Below are 17,206 nucleotides of genomic sequence, written 5' to 3' on the forward strand. Positions count from 1 at the left end.
AAACGAAATGCTATGAAATATATAACTTACATATATTTTATATTAACGGATTAAAAAATACATATGTACTTAATTAACCATATATTTCAAAATTTTCTTAACAATATAATTATCAATATATTTTTCATAAATTTCTGCTTGTATAAATATTTTAAAATATTTTATTTTTTACTTATTATTCCCATCAGTCGGTACTGATTCGCTTATTATTACTAAATTACTAGGTAAATTCAAACAAAACCGAAAAGGGGTATTCCCAAATTCTCTCTTTTGATTGGCTAACAAAGATGTCACACTAGGAGGCCGCCATTTTCAAAATTGTTGGATTGGTTTTGTTGTTGTTTTGTTAATTGTTACGCAGGATGGGTGATGAAAGTCTATTTAGGTATGTATTTCTCACACATAAAGGTGTCTCTAATCTTGTAAACCTTTGCATTTTGTTGTAAATTTGGCCACGATTAAGCTGTTACTCTAATGTGACAGTGTAGCAACTTGGCAAATAATTAAGTGCACCTTACTTGTTATCAAGAAACTTAAGACGAAAATGATTGCTGTGGACTTTTATAATGGTGGTCAGGTAGTATACTGGTCAAGAAAAGAACAGGTTGGATTGAATCATCAAAATATGTGGTGGTATGATTTTTTTTTTAATTCAATATCCGCAATGGATATTTTCAGAAAGCTATTTTCATTGTGACATCACAGCGTGTGGCAATCAATTCACTGTTCACTGGATCACACATTTAGGTTGACTTCATCTAAAAAAAAATCATGTGCTTTAATATCGAATTTTGTCATGTCTTTCTTGGGGCTGGTAAATAATGACCTTCCAAAGGAAAATGTTTCAATATCCAAATAAAGTGAATCACCATTTTTGTATGTGTTATCAACTTTAAAAAAAAAACAATGCCTGCTATAGTCCCACAGGTGCTCGACGCGAGCTTGATGTTAAGAAAAAAAAAACAATCATCTAAAGGGAAAAAATCATACAGAGTAAAGACGAAAATAGCAGAAGGAAATCAAGGGTCATGGGTGAAGCGAAGTGTTTGGAAGTTCCGTACCTTCTCTCTTATATATTATGATACAGAGGGTCCTGTGTCAGAACGGGTCATCGGGGTAATCTAAGGTAATTTTGTCACTTTATATGATTTTTTTTCCTTTAGATGTTTGTTTTTTTTTTTCTTAACATCAAGCTTGCATCGAGCACCTGTGTATAGTCCGAATTTCCTCTGACCCATGTCACCCCATTTTTATATTTAGACATTTATATTGGTGTGTAGGGTCAGAGTACATTCCCTATCAAAAATGGTGTCGGCAAATTCAAACGTTTCAATAGGGAATGCACTATGACTCTACACCCCAACATAAATGTCAAAATATCAAAAATGAGGTGGCAAGGGTCAGAGGAAACTATGCCTGTTACTGAATTAAGTGTTACTGAATGCATACATGACCTTTCCGTAGTGTTTGCTTTTGGAACTTCTTGATGAAGACTAACTTTGCATGGCAGCAATCAATATTTGTTCAGTTTTATCGAAGAACGAATAGATGGTTTGATTCATGACTTTGAATTCATCATTCATTCCATAACTTTTCAGTTGGATTACAGCTTTTACTAGCTTTGTTGGGGGCCCTGAGTGGTGTAAAGCACTCACCATTATGGATCACTGCCATCTCACCTCTGTCTGCATGGGTTTCAGTCTCAGATTCAGTGAATGTGGATATGTGAAAAAGCTTGAAGTAGCTTCACGTGGGTTGGTGGTTATTTCCAGGGTTTTCGAGGTTCTTCCTCCACCATTTATACTGGTAGCCATGTATAACCTATCCTGTGCTAAAAAATGGCATTAAACCCTACAACAACAAGTAGTATTTCCAAATTATCTGCACAAATTATACACATTTGGTGCATTTACCTGCACATAATGCAGTAAAATTTCCAGACCATTCACAATTTTTTGTCAGTCTTTGATTTATAAATTGAATGAGTTTGGTGCTGATGAAGATCACTGTAAACATTAACATTATAAACTGAACAGCTCTCAGTTACTGACACTGTGAGAGATGATGTTATACTGAAACATGGATCAGCTTTTGTTGTTTAATGCTTCTGGTCATAGAAAATAAGCTGTTGTAATGCCCTATTGCCTGACATGTCCTGCTGATAGCAAAATCTTCTTGTTATTCCTCCTTGGAGGATTGTCATGAAACTTTACACACATATTCCATTACTTGATCCTAAAGAAAAATGTTGGTGCTCTAAGGTCTAATATACCTGCCAAGCAGCCATCTTGAAATCATATTATTGTGATTCCTCCTAAATATATGGTCATTATAACATTTGGATTTTCTAAAAGACTTCTTATGCAATTTTTTCTAAATGTAAATGATGCCAATCTGACATCCAATATTCCCAAAACAGCAGTCATCCTGAAAATCTTGTTAATGTAACTATTTAATAGAAAATCATACCAGCATGGAGATTTCATTAGGAAACTTTTTACGGTGTCTAGCTGGTATTAAATACAAATCTTGCTGATCTGATTTACAATTTGGTCACCACAGCAGCCATCTTGACAATGTTATTGCTGTTTCTAGATAGAAAGTCACAAAAACATTGATTTTTCACCAGAAGACTTCATAAACTTTAGTTTTTCACCAGAAGACTTAATAAGGGCTGAACAAAAGGGGTTCTGATAAGACATCCAATGTGGCTACTATGGCAGCAATCTTGAAAATCTGGCTATATTTACTACAGTCAAACCCACTTATCTCGACCTCGGTTATCTCGACAACCCGCTTATGTCGAGCGTTTTGGTCTGGTCCCGAAAAAATTCTTCTTTGTTATGCTATTTTTTACCCGCTTATCTCGACCTCTGTTAAGTCGATAACCCGGTTATGTCGGGCATAAGTTTCGGTCCGAAGTAACATGTGGACCCGCTTAATTCGACGAAATGCAACTTTTTAACGTCAATCTCACAGAAATTGTACAAGAAATAGTCAGCAAAAGCGATCGATTTGTAGAAAATATGAAGTAATATCAGTCTGCTTTTGTTTACTCCGGTGCTGATCTGTAACGAACGATTCAAAAGCACTTACGTTTCCATACATATGCTCGGCACCGTCGACACTTGCCACAAACAATTTCATTTTTTTAATGCATTCAGCCATTTCACTGTAGCTTGGGATAGTGATAGGCTGATCATCATCATCATCATCATCATCTTGCTTGCATGATTGTATCTGCTTCGTTGTCACCGATTGGATTATTTCCTCATCAGTAAGTTCACCATAGGCATTGGCATCATCATCCACGTGAACATAATTAGAAAATTCATCCCGAGCAATGCCTATGGAGTCCGCAATCTCATCAGCCATCGCTTCAAGACCTATTTCTGATTGAGGCTCTTTAATTTCTTGTGCAATTAAACACTGCTGGTGAAATTCTTCATCAGACATTTCTGGAAAAATACAATGGAACCAGCAGTTTTGAATGGTTTTCAGCGATACACTGTTCCAAGCTGCACGGGCATACATGATGGCGTCTAGCAGAGTTGGTTTATAGGATCGCTTTTCCTCATTTGCACTCACAGTCAATGTACATGTACATGTACATGTATTTTCAAAAACATTTATTGATCTTTATCTGCGAGATACTGTCATATATTAACCTGGATATAATACAATCTTGGTTATTTTGCACCTAACACCGCGTTATGCGTGAATGGCGGGTGCCTGAAAGCAATCGGTGGATGTTTCTCTCTCACTCTCTCGTTTGTGATTTTCTTTGATCCATTTTTCAATCTGATAACATATTCAAACCTCTGAGTACAACCAAACATGATTTGGTTTTCAATATTCACATCAATTATAAAAATGCGTCGTGTGTTATCTGACATAAGTGATGCACACTACAGTAATGGATGCATACGCTACATGTGATATATGGAGTTCATAGATATATTTTTTCTTTAATAAATTACTTATGATGATAAAAAAGGAATAAATGATAACAACACCAGGTTAGTTCATTTCATTTTATTATCAATTAAGCGTTTTGTTTATTTTATTGTAACATGCAGTGGGAGGGGATTCCAGTAAACACCAGCAAGAGACAGGAGTAATGCTCAAGGACATTTTTAAAATTACCGGTTTTTATGAACCCGGATATCTCGGGACCCGGTTATGTCGACGATTTATTTACACCCCCGACGTAATCAAGATAACCGGGTTTGACTGTACTTATAAATGTTAAGTCATACTGACATAAGGTTTTTGCCAGATGACTAATTATGATATCTAGATGGTGCTGAACTGACCTCAATTATGGCTGCCATATTAACATCTGCATTTCATGAAAAGTCATCTAAAGGTGTCATGTTTGTCCTAAATGAAAAAGGTGTGGACCTTAAATCCAGTATGGCTACCAGAGTGGCTAATTTGAAAATGCTATTGCTGAAGAATATCAATTTGGTTTCAACTCTTTGTATTTAAAAGTAGTAGCCTTATCTTTAATTCCTGGAAATTCATTTTGGACAATAGTGTCCCAGTCCATTAAGATACTCTTGTTTAATGACAGTAAAATATTACTTTATCTAAAAGTAATAAAACCTTTAACTTAATAAAAACAATCTAGAAGCACTTGTGTCTTTTGAAAGAAATAAAACAGAATCAAACATGTTTTAGGATTGTGACTGTAAAATTTTATGCATTTTACCATTACAAAATGTCCAAGATGATTAATAGGGTTAAAAAATACAGCAGGTTGCAGAAAATCCATAGTTTCAATAAAACTAAATTAAAATTACTTAATAAATGATGATGTGCTTTAATCAAAGCAATTACAGAGAGCAGAGCATACTTGTGGTGGCAGTAAAGTTCAGGTTATCTCTAAATTAATTTTGTCATGGTTAAGTTTGACAATGCCGGTAATTTTGAACTTTTCTGTTTTAAAAAAATGTTCAGCTTTTGAATCATACAAAATGTAACTACATTGTTGCATGAAATGTTTGGATAGATTAATTTGTTTATCTTCAGTAGTTATATCAGAAAGTAGATTCATATTATTTGTAAGATGGCATTTTTACCCATGTTTACACCCTATATGCTGCCCTTAGATCTTAAACAAGCTTGTTTTTTCTAGGTGAAGTCAGTTGAAAAATTATTTTATCTTTTAAATGATAGCATGAAGAAATATGTGTCATTGGTATGTATTTGACAATGGTGACATGATGTTTGTTCATGTTATTTCAGAGATAGAATCTTGTTCTCATGCTTAACATTAAAATTAGATTTTCTAAAAACTTGTAGTCTACGGAAAGTTTTTATTTAGCTTTTAAATGATACCAGTAGTTAGTTACAACTTCATTTAATGGAAGCTGAAGAAATACATTAAATATAGGATCTGTTCTAGGAAACATGATTGCAGTATTCATGATAATGTCTTAAAAGCTAAAACACTTGATGCTCTTTTAACATCATGCTGTGCAAAATATTTATTGAAATACTCTGTCTGAACATTCTTCATATTAATCATTGTTTTTGTTCAACCAGATACTTGTATGCTTATGATTCTTACAAAATTGACAACAATAAAAACATGGCCTGTATTATTTAATATCTTGAAAATAACAGCTTCTTTTTTTAAAAAAAATAATGTCCTCAACTGGCATCCGTATAAGCAAGTTGAAAAGATGATGTAGATCAGTGGTTCCTAGCCTGTTGACTATATACACACACACACGGGTGGGGGTGGGGGAAATTCCAAGGGAGCATAAAAGTACAACTGTTAGCATGTGGGGGTTATGCAAAATTATTTTTAAAGTTAAGAATCAATCCTCATACTCAAAACTGTTGGGAACCATGGATGTTAAAATATTTAAAATCACCCAGGCTGTATTCCTGGTAGTCTCTAAATGTAAGAAGAATATTAGAGGTCTCCTCCTCACACAATACAACAGTAAAATGTGGAAAATCGACTGTGCTATGCTTTTTTATGATCAACTGATCCAACATAAAACTTCTAACCCTTTTCATCATTTCTTCTTTTTTCTTCTGGTTTTTTTATAGACTTTTTTAATAAAGAGTATATTGCAAAGTGGTTGTAGAAGGATAAAGCATCATCAGCAAAAAGGATACCAACCTTAAAGTTCACAGGAGTTTAAACTTGACATAGACATTTGTAAAGCTGTACCGATTAATCGGCCATACTCATAATCAGGCCGATTATTGGAACAATTGATATAATTGGTATCGGCAGAAATAATCAGTGCCGATGTAAACAAATTTCCAAAATGAAAATTTAATCATAGCATTCTTCTTGACATGACTTGAATTTTAAGTCAGAATTTAATAGTGGAAATTAAGGAATAAACATTTGATTTGGGGGTTAATTGAAAGACAGTATATTCTTAAAAGTAAATACTTTTTAACACCTTTGCTGTAAGCTACCACTGATTTTTTGCTCACAACAAATTATCAATACCATACATGCACTCATTCCAATCACAGCAGCCAACTAGCCAATGAGGCCACGTGTGGCTGTTGAACTTCCAGCATACACATTACAGGGATGGTCCTGGCATTTAAAAAGATGTCGCCAATTTTCAAAACAAAATCACCAGAATAAGTAGTGAATCTTTTTCCAAGACTATTACAGGGCTTGAGATTAGCAGTAGTCCGCTAGCCAGAGGCTAGTAGATTTCCTATTTGACTAGTAACTTTCATAATGTTAATAGTCCGATGGGCTAGTAAGTTTCGGTTATCAATAGTCAGCGTTTGTTTATGCCATTCCCTAATAAAGACTTGACTTAGCAGATGTTCTGTTGAATCAAAGCAGTGGCCATTGTAAACACAGTCATAAAATATTAGCATGAGAAGATGAAGTCAATTTCTGCCTCGGAAAGGTGCGTTTCTATAACAAGAATCCATCCAATTTTGTGCATTTCATTTAACAGCGCAAATTATGGTCCCATTATTAACAAATCTTCGCCAAGGACAGTCCCAAGCCCGGCTGAAAAAGGAGGAGGGTTGGGCGTGGGGCTAGCAACCCCACCCCATTAAAACAGCTCTTGCTACAGAAACGACAACAAGGGAACAAAAGACAACCGACGCTGGCTGCGAGTGATGCGGCACGCTGACATTGGCAGCGACCATAGTCTTCTGGTGGCCAAGGTGACTTTGAAGCTTAGGAAAGTTAGGATAAGGGTCTCCAGGAATCAGCACTTCGATGTGGCCAAGCTGAAAGATCCAAAAGTGAAGGAAGAGTTTAGGCTGGCCCTAAGGAATAGGTTTAGTGTTCTAGAAGATGAGACAGTGCTGACCACAGACAATTTCAACAGAGTAATGAAGGAAGCAGGAGAAGTAGTTTTAGGTTATAGGAATAGTAAGAAGACAGAGTGGATATCGGGAGAGATGTGGACTCGCATAGACGAGAGAAGCAGATTAAGAAGAGACTTTTGGACTCCAAGTCACCAAGGCTGAAAGAGAATTTTGAAGGCGTATAGAGGAAAAGACAAGGAGGTGAAGAAATCAGCAAGGAGAGACAGGAGAGAATACACAGAGAGACTGGCAAAGGAGGCGGAGGCAGCAGCAGAGCAGAAAGACATGAAGACGGTGTACCAGAACACCAAGAGGCTGAAGGGCGACTACGACCAGCACCACGACCTCCAGTGAGAGATGAAGATGGAACTCATGTCACAGTGGAGGAGGTGAAGCTGAATAGATGGAAACAACACTTCGAGTCCATACTAAATCGCCCAGACCTACCAGTACTCACTGACATTCCTGAAGCAGAGGAGGACCTTGACATCAATTGCGACATCACAGTTGAGGAGGTCAAGCAGGCCATCCACAAGCTGAAGAATGGGAAGGCACCTGGCGATGATGGAGTATGTCCCGAGATGCTGAAGGCAGAAGACACAAAGACACCGCAGTTTCTTTGCCAGAGTCTCCAAAAGATCTGGGATAGTGAAGAAGCACCGAATGACTGGAAAAGAGGAATCAGCGTCAAATTTCCCAAGAAAGGAGATCTGGGGAACTGCAACACCTGGCGAGGAATCACCTTACTATCCATCTCCAGTAAGATTTTCAGTCGCATCAGTTTCCAACGCATCACAACAGCTGTGGAGGGCATCCTACGCCAGGAACAGGCAGGCTTTAGGAAGGGCAAATCCTGCATTGACCACATCTTCGCCCTGAGACAGATCCTTGAGCAGTCCCATGAGTGGAATGGATCCCTTTATGTGGTCTTTGTGGACTTTAAGAAGGCCTTCGACAGCCTGCACCGAGCCTCTCTGTGGAAGATCCTACGACACATCGGCATCCCCAGAAACTTGTCAACGTCATCAGGTCTTTGAGTGCATAGTCATCCACAACAACCTACTCACTGAACCATTCAAGGTGGAAACCGGAGTGAAGCATGGATGCATTCTCTCGCCGATCGTCTTCACACTGGCCATTGACTGGATCATTCGCCGCACCATAGAGGGCAGGAGGCAAGGAATACAGTGGATGCCAACCTCAATGCTGGATGACCTGGATTATGCTGACGACATCGGGTTGCTGGCAAGCAGACACCAGGATATCCAACAGAAGACACAACAGTTGGTACAGACAGCAAGCTCCATAGGTCTTCGAGTCAACATAGGGAAGACACACGTCTTGAGGAAGAACACTAGAGTGGGCGACCCAATCACCATCAATGACCAGCCTCTGCAAGAAGTAGACAAATTCAAGTACCTGGGCAGCAAGGTTGCCATGGATGGAGATTGCACAAGGGAAGTCACCACAAGAATCAGCAAGGCCAACCAGGCCTTCACAGTGCTGAAGCCCATCTGGAGGACAACAAACCTCAGCGCCCACACGAAGATCCGTATCTTCAAGAGCAACGTGCTGAGCGTCCTTTTGTACGGGTCAGAGTGTTGGAGGCCCACTGCTAACATAGAATGCAAGGTCGAAGTCTTCCAGGCCAAGTGCCTGCGACGGATCATGAGGATCTTCTGGCCAAACATGATCTCGAACAAGGAACTCCGGCACAGAGCGGGCACAAGCACCATCGCTGAGACCATTGCAACGCGTCGATGGAGATGGCTTGGCCATGTCTGCAGAATGCCCCCTGACTCACTACCAAGGGTGGCACTGAGATGGACTCCACAGGGGAAAAGGAACCGTGGCAGACCCAAAGAGACCTGGCGTTGAAAAGTGGAGCGAGAACTCAAGACCAGAGGCCTCACCCTGCAGACCGCCCCCATAACAGCAGCCGACAGACCAAAATGGTGCTCCCTTGCTGTCGCCTCAAGTACCAGACAGCGCAGAGAGAATTGATTGATTTTATTAACAACGGAAGTTTGGTAATTGATCCTAATAAATCTGATAACGAATTAAATGAAAAAATGATGTGGTATCACACTTTATTCACTCGACCACAGTAAAAAACTACAAAGTGGTATACCACACAAAAGAACACTGCAAAAACTATTCAAAGAAATTAGTTAGCATTGTTTTTTTGTTTAAGGTTCTTTTTTGTGCTCGCTACCCAAACGCTGCAACAGTCACAAACAGGAAACTACATATTTTACATTACATCAAAATAATTATAAGAATTAGATCAATTTATTACAATTACGTTATTGACACATCCTTTCCATACAACAACTTTTTATATGATGATAAGAATGGTTCTTATATTCTTCCCTTAAAAGAATGAACAAATAATTGAATAAACGTGGAGATATCCAAGCAGAATGCTGCACATTTGTTGGGAATTAAAATCTCTGAGCAGGGGCATCTAAGAATTGAAAATTTTCCGCCTTATTATTAATTTCAACAATGCATTGAGGTTCGATTAATTAGGAACAATTACCAAACTTACGACTTATGATGCCATAATTGGATCTGTTAAATACAACACGCCGAGTTTCAGATGGCTTTGTTTGATTTGAACACACCTTTTCCAAGCTGAAACTAACACTATCTTCTGATACTAATATTTTATAACAATGTTTACAATAGCTACTGCTTTGATCATGCAGAACATTTGCTGAAGTTAAGTCTTTGTTAGGGAGAGGCCATTTAATTGTGGGAGGGGGCAAAGACACGTGTTTCTTTTTCTGACTTTCTTATATAATGGACACTGTACCATTCCTTTTCTTGCTTTAAATAATTCGCAACAGCTATGCTATAACATCTCATATTTCAAAACAAGGCACAATTCCCTCCTTATAAGACAGGCAAAAGGTGGCATTTGATAGGTGTTCAGCCACTGGAAAAAAAGCAAAAGTTGAATGAGAATGATAAGGAATAATTCTTATGATAGGGAAAAGCTTAATGGAAAGTTTCAAAAGAAATGTACAAAAGACAGGGAATGGCTGAATTATGACAAGGAAAGGAACAATATGTGGTGTAACTGGTGTACACAGCCTGCAAAAACAAACACACAGAAAACATCCAGTTTTGTTGTGGGTTGTTCGAACTTTAAAATTGACTCAGGAAACGTACATGAAAGCTGTGTGACATTGTTTTGTGAACAGGACTGGTAAATTTCTCAATATACTAGTCCTTCTGGCTACAATGAAATTTGTGTTGCACATCACTGTTAGTGCATAGGTCTAACTGTTGTAACCTGAAATAAATGCATTATCAAATGTAAAATATCTACTTTCCTTCATTATCTCTTTTTTTAATAGAAACATGAGGCATTAAATCTAAATTATGTATATTTTTTTCCAATAATAGTTTTGTAAGAAACTTTATTTAGATAATGACATTTTAATACTAAAACCTTATGATCGTACTTTGCAATGTAAGATAAGTGACGTATAATGCGACCGTCGATTTCATGCATTCATAAATTAAACCATCCTCCCCCCCCCCCCTTTTTTTTTTAATGGCTAGCTTCACAAGTACATCTCCATCAACCAGGAATTCAGAAATTTATTTTTTTGCTGCGCTTTACATGCTTTGCTTGTTAGTGAATTGCTTCCTAAATCCCAGGAATGATCACAGAATACTGTAGATTCTTTCTCAACAAGCAAATTATGATCTCCATTTCCACCAATGAAACTTACACAAGTAACTTTACCTGGCATTACTGTACTGTATATGTAAGCTTTGATTGCCTTCATTAAATTAAAAGAAGGAGTGAATAAACACATCACAGAGCATATGTGCCCCAAAAAAACTAACTTTGAATAAATATGTTATTTAGTAAAGAGTTTTATTTGCATGCATGAATTAACAATAAGAAATAAGGTGGGATATAAAATGTAGGAAATAGTTGTCACATGTATGGTAGCTTGAGACCACATTTGAACTGTTAACATAAATCTGCACCCGTTTTAGGCATTGTTAGTTATAACAAAAATAGGACATGCTTTACTTGTCAATCAAATGATAGTGCTTTTACTAACTGTAGAACAGGTGGTTTCTTGAAATAATTGGTCTGATAATCAGTATCGGCATTTTTATTAATGGGCTATATGCAGTGATTGCATAATCGCCAAAAAGTGACATTGGTACAGCTTTAGTCATTTGTCTTATTTGTTGTGTCATCACTTCCATTTCTTTAATTTCAGATTGCCAACAGATGTCATCTCAGAAAAGAATTCTCGCAGACATTCAGTGATTGGATTACTGTCAGAATTTTCAACATTGGTCAGTGAATTTCATCTTTCTTCAATCTGTATGGTGTCCTTGAAGTTTGTACACAACTTGTGTAAGCTTATTAGAAATATGAAATTATGTATCCACATTTTTTTATATACATATACTAGTTTTTGTGTGTTTTGTTTCAATGAGTCCTAAGGAGATAGTGAAATTGGTAGTTACTCCATTATTTGGCTGAAATTGCAGTTTTGTAAAAAGAGTTTGGAAATAGTCATATATCCTTGCAGTCACTTGTCAAGTATACAGAGCTTCCTTGAATTAAGTAGTGAGAAACATAATTTACAGCATGTCCAGTAGTCCTATTTTTCCTATTTTTTAGTTGACCTCTATTATATTGTTATCATTCGAGTTTGAAGATGACCATGAAATCACTAACTGATTCAGTTTTTGTGAGTAAAACTGTATATTAGTAACTGCAGCACTGACATCAGTGTCCATACAAAAAGTGTAAACATATGTACACTGTTAAGTTTTTGTGTTTAGCTCTGGTGTTTTGCACACTGTATAAATACAGTAATACCTGTAATCTTGAAACTTGGTGTATAAATGCATTTTCATGAGTACTACCATCTTTGTTGGCCAAGGTTCTGATATCTTAATCTTCACCTTGGCAGATTGATCCACTTTTCTTTTTTGGTGCTTTGGGTCTGTGAATTTCATCCAATCAAAACCAAGTTGTTCAAATTTGAACACTTTATTGAATGGTGGGGAGACAGTCAGAGAACACAACTGGAATGGAGTCATAAATAAGAAATTTTCCAATGGTGGTGCATGTTTTTACAAATGAATCCTTTCCCTCAAATACACCTGAAATGGTTTCTCTTGGGTACATATCCTTTTGAGGTCACTTGCCTCAACCGTTTTTGGCCAGTGTAAGATATACCAAAGTTGCACATTGTTGATCAGTTGGCATTACATACTAAGAGAGGCAACTCATGAAATTCATTAGTTATCACTAGTACAAAGCACTGAAATATCTGATCAATCTGCCATGGTATGGGTATGTTAACATATCAGAATTTCGGCTAGTGAAGATGGATTACATCACTCTCATCACACCTATAGGTCACTGAACATAATTCAGGCTTCGCTGACTTTAGGTAAATTTTATGGTACAAATTTTACATTTACCAAAGTTTAGCACACTGTATATGTGCTGTCATGCCAAGATTTATGAAACTTTGGGGCAGGGGACGTATCTTGTTGAATACTACACTCATCACACATGTAGGTCTCGATGATCTATAATTCATGCTTCAGTGACCTTTGGTAAATTGTATCTCCCATGTTATTTTTCAAGCAGTGTTCAGGCCAGAATATTTAAACTAAATGATTGCATGCATTTTCCTTAGCACCATACCCTTACCACAAAAGAATTGACCTACATTTTGCATTTAGCTAGCTAGTTTAGTTTTTACATTTAGTACATTACCAAATAGGTTTTTAGAACCCTATGTATATACTGTTATACCTAGATTCATGAAAGTTGCTGAGAGGATGCATCTTCATGAGTACTACACCCTCATTATAGAAGTGGATCACTGTGACTTTTATTTCGTGCTTCAGTGGCTTGTTTCAGTCTCAAGCACCGTTTTTGCCCAAGTCATCTAGGTGATTGTATGCATTCCTATAAGATGTACACCCTTACATTAAAAAAAAGGTCATTGTGGCCTATAAGAAATTATTGGCTTGTTTTGGCAATTAGCTCATAACTCATTTCACATTTCACTGACTAGTTCATTTTGATATTTTTACAGTTTATTCGCTAATAATTAAGCTAAATGATTGTACAAATTTCTCTTAATACCACATCCAAACCAAAAAAAGGCCACTGTGGCCTATATTTCATGCAACTGGTTTAGGTGGTTGTATTTAGCTCAGGACCACTTATAGGTTGGTGATTTTTTTCAGGCTTATTACCTACTATTCTGTGTACAACCTTGAGGATGCATCTATATGTAAACTGCTCTCTCATTTCAGTAGCAGGTCAATAATAACTATTTGTTATGCTTCACTGATTTGGATATGTAAGGGGTTTTGTTTTCTGGTGGGTGTCCCACTTAATTTGGTTTTCATTATCTAGGGGTTGACCCCCCTTGATGTTATTGCCCGATTCGAGTAAATATAAATATAAGTTGTGAAACTTATAGGTGAAATAGATGAAGATCTGAGCAGATATATTGAACAAACCAACACGAGCCCCCGTACATGTAAACAAACAATTTAATCAATTACATAAAACAACTGTGAGAATATACTCTGCTTTTAGAAATCAAACTTTCACCAAATTACAGAGAAACACAATAGATTTAAATAAAATAGCCAATCTGTTTACTGATAGATTTAGTTCATCATAGGATCAAGTGAACAATCAAAGTCATTGTCTTGTACAATTGCATAACCTGCTCATCCCCAGTTCTGCTTCCACTGTAGCTGCTCAGACCCTTGGATCTGAGGATGATATTTTCCACCATCCGTCTCAGGATACTCTTAGAATAGGTTTCAGAAATTAATATGTCACAGGATTGTACGTCCCACTGCACTTCTCTCTCTACTTCTCTGTATATGTCTCAGAATTGATACGTCACAAGATTATATGTCTCAGGAACTATTTTCTCCTTTTTAAATAAATATAAATAGAGACAACCAAAATTTCCTGTCATTTATGATACAGGAGATTCTGCATAATTCTCCCTCGTTATCAGATTTTACTGTCAGTACTAGACAGATGCTGAGGCTATCAGTTGACTCCACATGTCCTATAATGACCCTAGTTAGTCACACATTAACACACCACACGAGGCCTGGGGTTCTGAGCCAGCCTCAATTTACACAGTGAATAAATGGGATACATTACATAAATAACTACATCATTTCAGTCAATACACACTTGACTCTTAAACATACGTGAAATCTTCTAAATTCGTTGAATTCACACGGATTCTTGTAATCATATTAACTAATGTACTGCATTAAATTCTTATAACCTGATTCTTGTGCAAACAAGACGACAAATTCAAACAATTTGTCAAACTTATCTATAGAAGATTAATGTATGACTTCCTATGCATAAACTCAACACAGTTATACTTCATAAAGCAAATTATTATACAAATGTAGAAAAAAGATTCATGCAAATACAAGTAAATAAATTCAGCAAAGCATTATATATGGCATCAACAAATTACATGGAATTGTCACACTACCTTTGCTTTCAACATTCCTCCCTCTAATCGCCAAATTAGGTTGTCGGTTTCTTTTGACAACAGTCCCCTTTGGACAACAGTTCTTTTACGAGGGAATTTCTTGCAAATTCCTCCAGGAGTCCTACTCTTGGGTTTCCTCTTGCAGGAAAAGCTTAGACTGATTAAAATTTTTGATGTGGCGATATTAAAACAGGAAATTTTATGTGGGAAACATGCCCCTTAGTTAATGTAATCAATCAGAATCAAATACAGTAAAACCTGTCATGAGCGACCACCTGTCATTTCCGACCACAATCGTAATGCACGGATCGATTTTACTATATAAACGCTCTGTTATGAACGACCACCTGCTGAACGCGACCAGCGACCGCGATTTCTTGGCAAAATATGCATTTTGACACTGCTATGAACGACCGCATCGCAAAAAAAAAAAAAAAACAGATTGACACCACTGACCTTAACTTAATCCTTTGTAAACACTAGAGCTCGGGATAAATGTATGCGAACAAAGTGCACATTAAATAACACTTTAGTTGAACAATCATATATCGAGATAAACACCTCCAACCATCATTTAATCCTTTGTAACAAAGACTGCATAAATAGTAAAGATTGCTCTAATAAAGTATTTAAAAAGAATTTGTCTTGCTACAGTACCAGTTTTGTGAAATTTACAACTCCAGCGTACAGTGTCATTTGTAAACTGCAGTAAACCAGACTAAAGTACATGTCACTAACCGCCATTGTAGTGCCAAAGTCATGTGAATAGCCAGTAAGAGTAACATCAAAGGGAGTAATGATGGATACACGCAGTCAATTGAGAGGTTTGTATTTTTTCTTTATCTTTATGAAAACTCACAAAACGCCGGTAGTCCTTGTGTCCCAGTGAAAAATCGTTTGAAAGGGCTTCAGTGTACTTTTGAGTACATCGTTTGTCTTTCCAGTTAATCCATAATGCCTAGAGGGTGAATGCGCTCATTGTCTTTAATACTAGTAAGTGAGAATCATTTCCGGATTTTTTTAAAATTATTTTTTATTTCTTTTGTTAGTGTCTCACCAAGTCACCATGTGTTTACCTGGGTGCAGATGGTCGCAACCTTTGTTTGTCGAGCTATAACGCTGTTGATTTAAACTTCGTCTCAGTTTCTTGATGAGTTAATTATGTCTTTTGGTTTCATTCATTGGTACCTAATATATATTTATTCCACATTTCCCCAAAACCTGATCAAAACCGATAGTCTTTATAACGTCAACACTAATAACAATGTCAGAACCTCCGCTGAAAAAAAGAAAAATTTTAATACTGGAAGAAAGGATTAAAAATGTCATTGAAAGAAATGAAAAAGGGGAGACCGCTCGCAAAATAGCAGTCAGATAAGCGTCGGTAAAACGCAAGTTCAAAATGTAATCAAAGACAAGGAGTCCATTAGAAACGAATGGCAGAAAGGTGCACAAGTACAGAGGAAATATGCCACGGCACGAAGGACAGTTTACGGAGATCTGAACGAGCGAGTATGGGAGTGGTTTTGTGTTGCAAGGAGTAAAAACATAACCAGTAAGTGGAAAGTTGATTCAGGAAAAGGCATTAATTGAGATACATGTTCAGACCAAACAGCTGAGTAAAACATGTCAACAAAGAAGTATAATGGATTTCTTAAAAAACAAGTGAATAAGTGCATAGAATAAGATATATACATCATATCTAACTGTTCATTTTTTGTACATATTAATGTGATGTTGAAATATAAATTTTATTCCCGTTGTTTGATAGATGTATATCTTTATTATATAAAGGTATTTTGAGAGGAATGCATGCAATATTTAACAAGATTTATGAATAAAGGATATGATACATGTACAGTGAGTATGGGTATTATTTATTTTTCAACAATGCTAACTATTGACCCTGAAAACCAGTCCATTTTCACACACCTCTTATGAGAGACCACCTGTCTTGAGAGACCGCTTTTGGTTGGCAGAAGGGGCGGTCTCTCATAACAGGTTTTACTGTATCTCTTCCACCTTTTCCAGAGACGCCAAAGTCTGAGTCAGCTTGACCTGGTAGTGTGATAGTTACAGAGCTTCTGCATGTACAGTTTACAGCAAATGAAGCTCACCGTAACCCATATTTCATCCTTTACTAGCTTGTTAACTCTCTGTATTTAGCTCATGACCATATGTGTTTTTGGCATGTTATATGCATATAGTCCTACCTACTATCATGAAACTTGTTGAGTGGATGCATCTTGACAAGTTCTACATCTATCTTTGCCAAAAGAGGTCTCAGTGACCTATATTTCATGCTCCATGATTTCTTCAAATTTTGTATTAAAGGTTCA

At 36.8% G+C, this 17,206-nt stretch overlaps 1 protein-coding gene across 1 annotated transcript in view; it reads left to right on the forward strand.

Annotated features, from left to right (window-relative positions):
* Positions 1-282: 282 nt before the first annotated feature.
* LOC149788963 (rho guanine nucleotide exchange factor 3-like) overlaps positions 283-17,206 on the forward strand; it is a 60,291-nt gene continuing 43,367 nt past the window's right edge. Inside the window, exons 1-2 of the mRNA XM_089975112.1 lie at positions 283-385; positions 11,571-11,649. Of these exons, the coding sequence (XP_089831238.1) occupies positions 363-385; positions 11,571-11,649 (102 nt within the window). The 5' untranslated portion in view covers positions 283-362. The remainder of the gene's footprint in view (positions 386-11,570; positions 11,650-17,206) is intronic.

Source organism: Sinohyriopsis cumingii, chromosome 11 (genome assembly GCF_028554795.1).
Source record: "Sinohyriopsis cumingii isolate HCF-2022 chromosome 11, ASM2855479v2, whole genome shotgun sequence".
Classification (NCBI taxonomy): Eukaryota; Metazoa; Mollusca; class Bivalvia; order Unionida; family Unionidae; genus Sinohyriopsis; species Sinohyriopsis cumingii.